This window comes from Theobroma cacao, chromosome 7, assembly GCF_053813885.1.
Source record: "Theobroma cacao isolate CCN51 chromosome 7, ASM5381388v1, whole genome shotgun sequence".
Lineage (NCBI taxonomy): Eukaryota > Viridiplantae > Streptophyta > Magnoliopsida > Malvales > Malvaceae > Theobroma > Theobroma cacao.
The window spans coordinates 33,446,844-33,460,643 of NC_142645.1; the positions used below are offsets into that span (position 1 = coordinate 33,446,844).

A 13,800-nucleotide genomic window follows, 5' to 3' on the forward strand; every position below is an offset into this window, starting at 1 on the left:
CTTATCAAACCACACCACCATGCAAAGAAGAATTCATTTCTATCAACCGTGCGCTCAGCCAACGATCTACTAAAGAATTAGCATCACGAAGTGTGTGAATATTCTAATTATTCTTAATGTTTACCATCTCTGTTTCTTTTTTTTTTTAAATGCCGAATTAGATTATATTCAAAAAGTCATACATAGTAGATAATCATAAATAGGATGGGGAAACTCCCTGTCAACCTAAAAAAACCTGCAACAGAACAAAAAAAGGAAACTGCAGTACCCAAAAACCTCTGATAACTCCCAAAAAAACAAAAGATATGCAACCCCCAACATGGGAAAGGTTGATTCAACCTTTTCCTTCCAATCAGAGGAAACCTGGGCAAACAAAATAAAAATGGAGACTATACATGACAGATCACATTCACAAGACAAAAGGATCAACACAAAGGAACAAAGCAAAACTCCCCTGTATAACGCCGAACAGCAAGAGGCAGAAAACCTCTGATAACTCCCAAAAAAACAAAAGATATGCAACCCCCAACATGGGAAAGGTTGGTTCAACCTTTTCCTTCCAATCAGAGGAAACCTGGGCAAACAAAATAAAAATGGAGACTATACATGACAGATCACATTCACAAGACAAAAGGATCAACACAAAGGAACAAAGCAAAACTCCCCTGTACAACGCCGAACAGCAAGAGGCAGGAAGACAAAAGACATCCCATGACAGCCAACCACGCCATTTGAGCTAAACCAACGAGGTTCCCAAGGCCTCAAGGATTAACAGAAAAGCTGCCTGCATGATACCCAGCTGATGCAAGCACAAAAAGATAGCCTGCGCAAAACCAGCTGAAGCAACCACGAAAACCAGGAAAGAAAAATACCATTTCTGTTTATTAAACGCTACATTACTTTACAACACATAAGACTTCTTGAGCTAAGTCATCTACATTTAAGTATCATTTTTTTCACATACCAAAAAGAGGAAATACTAAAACATAGTTAGGCTCAAGTTTTTATGCTAATTTCCACTCCAAAGTCCAAACACTTGAACTGAGCTTGGGCAGCTTTATGAAAGGTATGGATTATCATACCTTGACGTTTGTTTTCATTTAACTCCTTTGCTCGCTAATGAACTCTTAGTTACTTTTGAATTTTTGTACTGAAAATGACATTTATCAGCCAGTGCTGTTGATTATATACGGACGTTGGGAAGGTATGTTCGAAGAGTTGGATCAATCTAAATTCCTGAAAGAAAATGTAAAGCAAATTTAATTTTAAATATTTGATGAAATTGGAGAAGAAATAGCAAGAGAAAAGTTAGCAAGTAAATTGTGCATTACTGTTTCTAAGGAAACTTTGCAACATCTGTCGTTGCTCCTTATACAAGTCAATCAATGGCCACAATTTTTTCTATTGTCATCAACTATCTTCCCACATAAGGCATCTATTTGCACTTTGAGTAACATATTTTCATGTTTTAATTTTCCATTCTCCTGCACAAGCTTTAATGGCTCACCACTCAATTTGACCATTTGTCTCAACTGCGCATTTTCATCTTTCAGCTTCTGATTTTCGTGGCAAAGATTAGAATTGACCTGCAGAAGGATCCAAATATACTAACGATAAATCTATAATTCTAAGATAACATGAATCACATCACTCACACACATATATAACTAACAAGACAAAGAAAGGTTGAAAAGTATAAAAATACTAAATTTTAAGATGAAAATCTAATCTAAAATCACTAGACAATAAAAATAGGTCAAGAGACTTTTGTTATATTTACGAATCTAGGATGCTCCCAACTTAATTTATATATAATTTACTTTATCACAATTTAATACCTGCCTCACATCTCTTGTGCGACAATAATGGATTTTTCATGTGATATGAACTTCAAGTGTAGAAACTATGGATTTATCTTGCAGTAAAGACTTCACATGTAAGCATAACTAGTCTAATCGCAAAGGGGACAACATAAGGCAATACTTGTTTTGATACTATGGTAAATTTTAAAATAAACATTTAACCGTAAACCAATCAACCATAGATAAATAGATGCTTGTTTTATTTATATGTACTCTGAGTACCCCAATCCATTAATGTGAAGTCAATATACATATTTATATATGGATTTTGTATGTAAAACTTTTGATTGACAAAAAAAGATATTTGCTTTGATAATATTTGAAATTTTATTAAATTTAATGAAAATTATATTAATAATAAGGGAATTATATTTATATTGAATTATTATCATATACGAGAATAATTTACTTCTAATACAATATTAACAAATAATTATAATTACAATAGAATTAACTAAATAAAAATAAATATAAAGGCTTACTATAATCAATGAAAGGAAAATTTATAATTCTCTTGCATGCATTTTGCATTTGTGTGTGTATGTGTGTATGTTCTAAAGAGAGAGAGAGAGAGAGACTCACTACAAGGTCTGAAAGTACTTGTACAAGAGCATTTTGCTTCTCACTCTCAAATTTCAACTGGTCAAGACGATTTTTATGTTGGTGTAACTCTTTTGTTTGAGATTGCAACGTTTGAGTCATTGAAGCATTCTGCTCCTTCAGAGTTTTATTCTCCACCCTCAAACACTCATTTTCGTCACCAAAAGTATTCAAGTCACGCATCATTTGTGTTTTGGTTTTCTGTACATAAGAAAGAACAGTGAGAGAGAGAGAGAGAGATTGTTTCTGTAGTATTCACTTTGCCTATAAATTCAATCAAAAATGTAAACTGAGTAAAGCAAGAGGTAACTGATTTACCTTGCATCTTTCTCTATATGCTTGATCAATTTTTCTTTTCTTTTCAGCCTTTTCTAGGTCAGAATTAGAAGCAAGTCTTTGGGAATGGCCATTTTTAGACACAATTGAACCTTGTGGCAAGGAGCAATATTCTTTTGTTGCCTGATGATGTGTTTCTCCACTACTTGTGACATCAATTTGATTAAATTGATCTTGATCCATGTGTTGTAGTAGAACTTCCATACTGCCCTGATCTAGGGAAATTAACATTTCAGGTGAAAGCATCTCAATTTTCGCCATTAAAAGTGGAGAAAATTTTAAGCTAAAATCTTGAAAATCAATTTATTTGACTGATCACGGAATACGATTTATTATGAAAGAACAATTAGTAACAAAAAAAAGTATATAATTTTATTCTTTTTCACCCAACAAGCATTTATCTCATTGGTTAGTGCATAATCTCCTGCCTAATTATAAAAAAAAAAAACATTTTATTTACATTATTTGTACTTTTTTATGTATTCATATTATACACATTTTAAATTTTAAATGCAAAATCTTTCAAAATAAAATGTTTGGGGTAGCAATAATTGACCTTTTTTTTTAATTTCCCAGTAAATTTTTTGTTATAATTTCAGATAGTTAAATTTTATCCTAATAAAATTACATAATTAAAATTTAAAATTATTATTACTTCACAGAAACTCGAAAATATAAAACTCAACGAAAGTTAATTCTTTAGAAATTAATCCTTCTATTTTAAAATGTGATTATAACTATTTCACTTCATAGTAATAAATTTTATATTGTCTACCTCAGATTTAGGAATATAAAATAAATAAAATAAAATAAAGTAAATCTTATTATGAGGGTTGGAGCAATTAACTTGTCGATTTCAAATTTTATTAAAACAAAATCCGTAACTTTTTATTTCCAAATTTGAAAGTGATTTTCAGCTTGATTTGTTATATGTTTTTAGCTTTAGAGAAATTAAGATGTAAGCATCAGCAAAAACTTGAATAAATAATGGATAAGAGCTGCAATCAACACTTACAGTTAGAGCTGCCGCCCTGAAGGCTGTCAAGGATATCTTCTCCGGCGTCGCCGCCCGCGCAGCCTCCGTAAAAGTTTGTTTTCCCAAAGTTTTCCATTGGTTAGCCAATGGAGTTCGACAAATCACTGCTGAGACCAAACAGAGACTTAGCTTAAATCAAGAGAGTGAAAGGGCAAACGCGTGATGAGCTCGCCCCGTCTCGGGGCTTTATCGATCGATTATACAAACGATAGCGCGACAAGCCCAGTAGGTGGGACCACATGTCTTTTCTTCTTCTCACCGACTTGCTATGGGCTGACATTTTCTAGCATTTTGGGTGGGGAAGAGTGAAAATCTAATAAAAAACTTAAAATTTGCACTTTTTGTTTATTACACTCAATTAAAAAGATTAAGCATTGAAAAGTTTTACACACTGAATTTTAAAAAATTTTAATTTTAAATAATATTATAAAAACTATGGTTAAAGTTCGTTTCATTTGGCCATATAACTAAACATAAACTTTAATTTAAAATAGAAAGAAAATAATATATAAAAGAGATGAATAATATATTTATTTTAATTTTTATACTTTTTATCTAAATGTATCTATTAAATTAAGATTTGAACTAACTTGAAACTAAACTTGATTTGATCTGAATTTATAAAAAAAAGTCAAAGATTCAAATTTGAAATATCTGAACTTGTGGTCTAAACCCAAATGAACTCCACATGATGTAACTTGAAGTAATTGAAACCTTAAACTCAAAAGTTGGGATTGATCTAATCTAAAACTCATAAAATTTTAAAATTTATAAGCTGAAAAGATCCAAACTGTAATTAAATGATGTTATCTGAAATAAGTAAATGAATAAATGATAAATTTATTACAAAGAAATGAAAGCTTATTTCCTACCTCCATGACAAAAATTTTGGTAATTAAAATTTTTCAACGCGAACCTCTTAGTATTTTATATTTGTCAATGACAAAAACATACAAATATTTTTAAAAAAAATATTGAGTGAATTAATTTTTAAATAAATATTTTATAAACTATAATTGATTAAAAATTTTGAAAAATTTTAATAAAAGGGTAGAAGAAATAAGTTTTACTCATCATCCATGAGGAGAATTAAAACACCGAATAGACACTATGAGTGGGGCCCAAAGGGGACAACTTTAAATGGAGCGCGAGGCGGATTTCGATTAAATTAGAAGTCGTGTGGTTTCTCGTACGAGAACGAAAGCAAATCGCGCGACCCTTCACCCACAAGTATTTTGACTCGTGACTTGTGGTCATATAAGTATTTATATTACAATAATTAATTGTAAAAAATAATATTGTTAATTGTTTAATTTAATTCAAAATTTGATTGATTAATTATTAATTATTAATAAAATTAAAATTCAGTTAAGAATAAAATTAATGATTAATTATAAATAAAATATACTTAAAAGTGTACTAATAAATAAGAATATCAATATAATTAGTCTTAATTTTAAATATAATTAATTATTGTAATTTATAGATATTAAGATTAATTATAATTAAATAATTACACTTATTTTTTAAAAAAATTAAACAATTTACACTTATATACAAAAGAAAAATATTTTTGAAAGATATATATAAAAAAAATTAATACTCAAACACTTGAGTGTAAATCTTAAATCAATCAAATAGTTTCAGTCTTCATCATTAATGTCTAAACCAATATGTCAATTAAGTTTTACTTTTAAAATTTATGAGTTCATATAGTTTATAGATGATAGTTAATAAGGTTACCATAAATAAAACTATAGTATCATTTATATTATGAAAAATAATAATTTTTAAAATTAAACTAAAACTATTTGATAAATTTACTTTTACAAACTCTTTTTTATAGATAAGTTGTTTAGTAAAACAATTAATATAAGTTCTAATTTTTATTAAAATTATTATAAAGGGTATTTAATAAATAGCTTTTTATTATTCACGAATTTCTTTGTTTACAATTGAAAAAAATTAAGTTTATTTTTTAATTTATTTAAAATAAATTTTTAAAAATATAAAAAGTATTTTTATATAACATAAAACTTATAATTAATAATAAATCATAAAAAAAGAGTTTCACAAATAGTTTATAAGTAATACGTAATTCTTAAATAACTTATAAATTAACGATTTCTATTTTCCATCAAGATAGTAACTATTTGTGTTGAAGATGAGTAGTTTGCAAAGAGAGGGAGATCGATTGAGAGAAGAGTAATTTTTTTAGAGTTTTTCAAAATCTTGTTTAGTCCCATTTTTACTTTTAAAAAGTAAATAAGTTGAAAAAAAATTGGGCCAAATAGGCACTTGATACCAAGACTAAAAAATTACTTTAATTTGAGTGTTTTTGAAATTATTTAAAAACTTTTTTAATATGGATAAACTATAATTTTAATGTAAAAATATATACAAAAGATTAATATAGAATACAATTTTTTAAAATGTTGTGACATAGTATTGAATTAACTTGAAAATAAAAGATAAACACTGAAATTGGGTCAATAGTATTTATTAAAACTTATACTCTCTATGTTCCAAAAAAAATTGTCACATTTTGAGTTTTGTTAGTTAAATATTTTAACTTTGACTCAATTTTATATCTGTCATTGATAAAAATATGAAAAATATATTTTTAAAAATTTAAAATGGAATAGTTTTATAATATATATTTTATAAAATTTAATTAATTAAAATATTTCATACAATAGAAGTTAAAATTCAAAAAATAATAATAAAAAGAGAAAACTGTTATAATTCAAGACGTATTTTTTTTCTTCTTCTACGAGGTGAGTTGAAAGAGTCAATGATAAGCATTACATATAGACATCGAATGGGGCCCAGAGGGTGAATTTAAAATGAATCGCGAGGCCCAACGACACTTTCCTCGGGCTTTCGATTAAAAAAAAAAAATCGCGCGATTCAGACGGTTTCTTCTACGAGAACCTAAGCAAACAGCGCGACCCTTCTTCACCCACGAGTATCTTGACTTGTGATCCCTTTATATAGGGAGATAAACTTGGCCATCAAAACAGAGGAGAGACGATCGAGTGATCCAACTAAGACTTGGAAGAGATTTAGTGGCATCTGTTGTTAATTAGTCTGAGAAAAAGTAAGAAGAATGGAGGGAGAGGGCACCGCTACCCAGGTAAAGACGAAACAAATGGTATAGGAAGAGAAACACAATTCATAGTTGTTTTATCTGTATTGGTTTTCTTTTGCTTTATTAATGTTATTGCATGTGATATTCTAACGTTACAAGTTTGGGTACACAGGGAGGAAGCAGGACGGGGAAAACAAAGATCAGTATGAGAAAATTGAAATCAGAGATGGCAATGATTTGTGAGGAACAGAAGAGGCTCAGAGAAGGACAAAGAGAAGTGCAACAAAAATTTAAACAAGTTCAAGCCAAAATCTCCTCGTTGCGACAAGAAGGAGACTCGGCAGGACACCCAGCTTTTTTGTTCAAGTACCAGTGACATGTTGAATTTGTAGTAGCAAATACCAGTCTATGACTTGTTTCTTTCAATTATGAAACAACAGTTATCCCTGCTTGTGTTTTGAGCTTTCCCATTATGTATGTTTTCTATCAAAGTTGAATTTCAAAAATTGGTTCAATAAGCACAATGAGCTTCTCCAGCAGGGACCTCTACGCCCTTTTCTTTTGGTTGTTTTCATTTTGGTGGAATGCTTCTATTACCTCAAATATCTGACTTTATTGATTCTGAAATATAGCAGCTTGTAAGGGATATGATTAACCAAATCTAGATCGCCATGACTCTACTATAAAACAACAATGGCGAGCTATGCTCATACGTATATCAATCTCACAGCATTGAGTTCCCAAGGCCAAAAAGATTATTCTCCGTTGGAAAGTAAATGTTAGCAATTAACAGCAATTAATTTCATGAGACCTCTATGAACCTCAATTGGGCAAGTTAATTAATCAAAACTAGAGAGCACTTCCGGTAGAGTTAAAATGAAGTCCCAAAACAATCTTCAACAATATTCACAAAATTAATGCACAATAGTATCTTACCGGTCCCAAGGTTTTAGTAACCCAAAATTTCTAACAAAAAAATAAATAAAAAAGACATTCCAACGATCCAAAGGAGCCAAAAAAGAACACAAGTTTTAACACAAAAACACCAATATCCAGAAACCAAAAACCTATTATGAAACATCAAAAAGGAAAAAAAATGCAATTATTCTCCTCTTTTCTAAGCTATTGTCACCGTACTCAACCCCCCCCCCCCCCCTTTTTTTCGTTTTTCAATTTAATAAATCCTCCATTTTCTTTTTATTTTTCCTTCCATTTTTTTGTTTCCGCAAGTAGAAAGGTAGGCTTGTCACGAGTTTATGTTTCCAACCCAAAGACATAGTTGATATGTGGAAGAAGACTCTTATTTATAAACTCAAGACCCACTCCATCTCTTACTGATGTGGAATTTATGACATTCTACCACACTCAATTGTGCAACGTCTCATACCTTAATCTACCTCGACCATGATATCTCTCATGAGGGGTCCCACGCTAATGAAAGGTTAGATCTACTCTGATACCACTTATCACGGGCTCATATTTCTAACTCAAAAGACATACATGATAAATGGAGAAAGACCTTTATTTATAAACTCAAGACTCACCAGTTGGACCTACCATGTGAATGTTGGTATATGCCTTTGAGCAAATTGGATTGGTCAAGAAATATATATTGTCATTTAATACATACTTAATTGCATAACTATATGTGCTAGAGGTTTTTCTTCATGTTAGTACAATAATAAGAAATTATTAAATACTAATTGAATGAAGCTCATGAAACATAAAGGCCTTGTAAGAGAATTATAAAATTGTTACAATTATGAGATCACTATACATCAAAATCATGTTCCTAAAATTGTTCCTGATTATTGTATTGTCAATACAAGGCAGTGACAATGCTCCAAGACTGGTACATGTTAAGCTTCTTTACTTGATAAGTAAGTAATCGATCTCATAGATTGAAGTATATGGGATACTTGAGGATAACTTGTAGGTGTTTGTTAAAGAACAAGTTTACTGAACATGACCTGCTATGAGAACTCCATTTGGTAATTCACTCAAGTGTCTATGGAATATGCTCTCATGTGATAGTCATGCAACTAGTTTTCAGACTTTAAACACCAAGTCATCTTGTATGGGGAATGACATATTTTGATTTTATCTCTACGGGTCTAGAGGTGATCAGATGCGTAAACAAGGTATTTTTGGGTATGCCATGAAGCATGTGAAGGTGAATGAGTGGTCAAGAGAGGATTCATCACCCAAGTGATATGAAAGGATGTATCTCACTTGTTCTCAATTCTAGATTAACTTGTATAAAGTGTTTGGCCAAAGCATGATGAATTTAAGAAAAGTTGGTTTCCTAAATTCATAAAGTTAATCATGAATTATGAGAACTAAAATGAAATGTCATAAGTAGACACTTAGCCATGCTTTATGATATATTCGGGATATTTGATGAAAGGACCATATTGCACTGAGAGGCTTATCATTGAAGGGTTTGTCAAATTCTTTAATTAACTCTCTAACATTTAGGTGGTTATGATGTATTGTTAGATGTCGCTCATGATCCATAAATATAAATCAATTATTAAATTGATATTTGAATATGATTTATATTTGTTACTAACATGTTAGAAGCCTATTAGGTCACACACAATAAGTGACATGATTGAAATTAAATGAGGATAATTAATTAAGTTGGACTTAATTGAAATAGACCAAAATAAAGTGAGAAAATTAATTAAGTTTGTAAGGACTTAATTGAATAAAAATACAAATGCTTGTATCTAAGGTTACAACTTAGTTTGGCTATATAAATATGTTATGTTAGCCAATTAAAATACTAAGCTTTTAGCCACTTCTTAGCCGTTTCATAAAAATAAGAAAACAAAAATAGTTTTCTTTGTTTGATAGAAATAAGATTTTGCAAGAACTTTTGGTTTTTTCATTTTAGAAACAAAACTTGCTAGGACAAAAAAAATCCTATGTTTTAGAAAATCTTGTTCAGTTATTGCGTTGATTACTGTTAAAGGCTAAACACTTGAGTGGTTGAAGATTTGACAAATTCTAAAGGTAAAAAAGCAAAGATTTCGACAATAGGATTTTAGATTGTCTTCCCTTTTTGGGTTACTTACTTCATCGCAAGTGTTTTTGGATTTAATTAGCTCTTGATTACAATATCTAAAGCAATGTACGTAATACATGAATTTATGAGTATTCATAATTAATTTAAAAATTTCATTAAAAACACAAACATTGATCTTGAGGGTTTCAACTATTTCTTTGATTAAATATATTTTTATTTTTTGCTATGTTATACTTTTATTTCTTGATTATTTTCATATTTGAGTATGAGGGCGAATCCCAGCATTAAGGTTTCATCCTAAGAGGTGGAGGTAATTTATTTATTTATTTTTTCCTTATGTGGCTTTTTTAAATGCATTAGCTTTATTCATTTGATCTGTCATATCTTTCTCATTTTATTTTAAATAATAGTATTTGCTTTCTGTTTCCATCTAAATGATTCAGTTTCATGGATTTTGTTAATTTTTACTTTTATATTTTTAGTGAAAAAGAAGAAGGAAAAGTGACAAGTAAAGAACAAGATTTGAAGAGCTTTTATCTCTCAAATTGATCATTACTTTTCCTTTTTATAAAAACATCCATAAGTGTTGCCGTTTTTTACCCACAAAATATAAGGGTTAGTTAATTAAGATAGTGTATGATTTTAAGGAATGTAATTGTTGATATAATAACATTGCAGTGTTTGATATATTAAGAAAGTGTGATTAAAATGTTAAGAAGATAATATTGTAGGATTTAGTTTACAAGCACTTTATTGGGAATATAATGTTAATTTTCAAAATTACCTCTATGTATTAAAATGTAAAATTAATATGTTAATATTGTTTTTTATTATAAATTTATAAATTCTTAAATAAATTTTACAACAACTAACCGAGCATCAAGTAAATCCATGTTAATATTAATTATCAAATAACTCTTTATTTGTTAGCAATTTTGAAAATTTTAAAATATATTCTTATATTATTAGTTTGAAATATTCTTAAAACATTAAAAATGGAAATAATTCCCTTTAGAAAAAAATAAAATAAAAAACCAAAAGAGGTTTTTTGAAAAAAAATTGACTGTAAAAAAGAAATATTTTTTAGTTTTAAAAGTTTATTTAAAATTATAGAAAGGAAATAATTTTTATAATTTTAGAAAATTATAAGCATAAAAAAGAATATCTTCTATTTATTCAAAAATTCTAAATATTTTTTTATTTTATGGATTTTCGATCTTTTACAATTTCTTAAAAATAAAAATTATTTCTATTTTTTATCGTTCTAGAATTTTTTAATAATTTAAAAAAATTATTTTTAAGTTTTTCAAAATTTATGGATTTATTTTTTAAAAATTTAAAAAATTCTACTTTTTAGACTTTTTTAAAATGATAAAAATTAAGTTTTAGAATTTTATTGATTGACGAAGGGTAAAAAGTTCAATCAAGTTTGATAATATTGTAGAGTAAGTTGATAATGCTAAATTAAATTGCATTGATTTTTCAATACAATTATATTATATCTATTTATTATAATGTGATTGTATTGTAATATTATATTTTGTTGATTTATTTTAAAACAATAATTGTAATGCAATTTAATTAAATACATTAAAAAAAATATGGTGCACATCTTTTATGTCAAATGTCACCTAAACGTCAGTATCTTTTCTATATTGTATATATTCTCTAGTTCAAAAGTTGATTCGTTTAGATCTAAACGTGAATTCCACGTTAGGCATGACGAATGAATTGAGAAAGCACTAAAATAGTAATAAATTAATTGAGTGCAAGAGGAAAAGCAGGGACAAGTGTTACCGAAGACTTTTCATAGTGGCTATCAGTTATGGCATTGTGCCCACCAGAGGGGATAATATTCCTTTTCTTTCTACAACGCTCACCTATAGTGCGTAGTTAACAAGTTTCGATTCGTTTACTAGCCGATCGTGCGTAGCCTCATGATAAAGTCTTGTTTTATATATTTATTTTGGTACCGGGGAGCATTGGGACTCAACTTCAAATCTTACCTCAATATTCTTATCCCATTCTGATCACTCAAAGCTATACCCATTTTAAACCCAATGAGTAATGGCGATAATTACACGCGAAGAAAGAGAGAACTCATGGCTGGAAGGAATGAAAATGAACTGAATGTTACGGAAAGAAACGATGCAAGTCGTCGAAAGAAGGCCTGGTAGCAGCATTTTTACTCACAAATGTTTAGCGTTATCTTGGTAATATAGTTTTTCCTAAGCTTGATTTCTTTTCTTTTTCTTTTTTCTTTTATAGAATCTTCCTTCTCCTTTGCTTTCATCTCTGTTTGCAATGTCAGAACCTTTTAATACTAAAAGGAAATAAAAATGAGAAGAACGAAGTGAAGGGATTGAGATCAGTGCAAGTAGAACGGATAGCAGAATTGAACCACATGGATTAACAAAGGGCAATAGAAATCCTGGAGACATTCACGACTTTCCACGATTTGCTTTTGTGTTGAATGAACGCTGTGTCATGTTGCTTATTTCTGCTATCAGCTCTGCTTGCACTACTTCCAAGTTCTAACCAATTCCACTTCTTTCGTCATGTTTCTCTCTCTCTCTCTCTTTTTCTTTTCTTATTACTAAATGCTTAGATCGATAGGTGCCTAGTTGGCACAGCAAATAGAGTTCAAAAGCAAAGGGATAAAAGACTCATCTGAAAAAGAAAGAAAATCAAGTAATACATCAAGATGATGTTAAGAGTAGCTCCCAATTGCAAAGTCAACCAACTTTTTTTAGAGCAAGCTGCCAATTTTATTTTTTCCTTTCAAACTTTCTATGGAAAATTAAGGACAACAATTTAGAAATCACCAATAAACAAAAGCCACCTTTCTTTGACATAACCTGCGATGTTTCTTTCTCGAAACTTTCAGTTCACTTTCCTTCCTTGCAGCCATGAGACGCTGCCCTCGCCTTTGTCGGTAAGTCAACTGAAATGCTTCTGTGTGTCGCCTTCTAGAAGAAGATTTCAATTTTCAAGCACCCAAAATTTAGTATTAAAGAATTGTATATTTAATTACATTGTATGAAATATTTGTGGTTTTTTGTTTTCAAAAATTTGATGATTGAATAGAAAAATGCTCCTTGTTCTGAGCAGAAAATTTTCTCAGTTTGACATCCAACAATAGTACGAAATACAAAGAAAAGGCAAAAGGACAGTGAGACTTCTCTTTAGTAGTATGCAATGGTATAGATTAAGTACTCAGCTGGTACAAATACATAAAAATGTTACTTAAGTTATGAAGATCTGCTTCAAGGATGAAGATTATTCGGTTCTAATATTGATATGTTTCAAGGAGGAAGATATGTGTCACATCCCAATTCTGGAGATATAACCAGCGTGAGGACTTAGGTGGGTATGGCTCATTAGACCCAAGCTAACCTCTTATTGATGTTATGCATATTGTTCATCTCAACATTCACATACAAGCACATAATATGATTCATACATGCACACGTGTCATCAAATGAGTATGGAACTTCTCAACATAAGGTGTGGAGATGCCTTCATTCTCATAACAATATCAATATAAAGTAAGTCTCATGTTTCATATCCTATAAACATGCATATACACCCTCAAGTGTCCATATAGGCTCTCAAGTCATCATATAACATTAATCTGTACATTTTTAGAACATTAATTGCTCTCTCTTGGCCACATCATCATAAAACATGATCAATCACATATAAACATAAAAGTAAAGAGCAACTTGTCAGCAAAATATGACACGACTCTCTAGGCTTCAAGTGGGTTGCTAAATCACCTATTAAGAAAGAACGAGAACTCGTATCTACGACAAAGGTAGTAAGCTAATCACTGATTTCCAAA

General features: G+C 29.7%; 1 protein-coding gene and 2 long non-coding RNA genes across 5 annotated transcripts; 2 read left to right on the forward strand and 1 right to left on the reverse strand.

The window, feature by feature from the left end:
- Nucleotides 1-383: 383 nt before the first annotated feature.
- LOC18594844 (uncharacterized) lies at nucleotides 384-4,095 on the reverse strand. 3 transcript variants are annotated; one of them, XR_001928889.2, is made up of 5 exons: nucleotides 3,814-4,084; nucleotides 2,781-3,013; nucleotides 2,445-2,663; nucleotides 1,332-1,586; nucleotides 384-1,236 (listed from the first exon to the last, which is right to left on the reverse strand). XR_001928889.2 is itself a non-coding variant. In XM_007022498.3 (5 exons), exons 1-5 carry the CDS (start codon nucleotides 3,908-3,910, stop codon nucleotides 1,229-1,231), a joined length of 636 nt encoding a protein of 211 aa, XP_007022560.2. In that variant the 5' UTR covers nucleotides 3,911-4,095; the 3' UTR covers nucleotides 384-1,228. The 3 variants fall into 3 exon arrangements, 1 of the variants encoding a protein (XP_007022560.2); XR_001928890.2 differs by having other exon boundaries at nucleotides 2,781-3,008; nucleotides 3,814-4,079; XM_007022498.3 differs by having other exon boundaries at nucleotides 1,508-1,586; nucleotides 3,814-4,095.
- A 2,734-nt stretch (nucleotides 4,096-6,829) lies between these two features.
- On the forward strand, nucleotides 6,830-7,449 carry LOC18594843 (uncharacterized). Its single transcript, XR_001928704.2, has 2 exons — nucleotides 6,830-6,970; nucleotides 7,098-7,449. It is a non-coding gene; the product is annotated as an uncharacterized LOC18594843 (long non-coding RNA).
- A 4,419-nt stretch (nucleotides 7,450-11,868) lies between these two features.
- On the forward strand, nucleotides 11,869-13,206 carry LOC148761816 (uncharacterized). The gene is made up of 2 exons (XR_016027406.1): nucleotides 11,869-12,891; nucleotides 13,068-13,206. It is a non-coding gene; the product is annotated as an uncharacterized LOC148761816 (long non-coding RNA).
- The last annotated feature ends 594 nt before the right edge of the window (nucleotides 13,207-13,800 follow it).

Coding starts and splice junctions, on each gene's coding strand:
- LOC18594844 (XM_007022498.3), bottom strand. CDS start 3,910: ATGGAAAACTTTGGGAAAACAAACTTTTACGGAGGCTGCGCGGGCGGC. Junction 3,014..3,813: donor TCAGGGCGGCAGCTCTAACT/GTAAGTGTTGAT, acceptor TAATTTCCCTAG/ATCAGGGCAGTATGGAAGTT. Junction 2,664..2,780: donor CATATAGAGAAAGATGCAAG/GTAAATCAGTTA, acceptor TCTTATGTACAG/AAAACCAAAACACAAATGAT.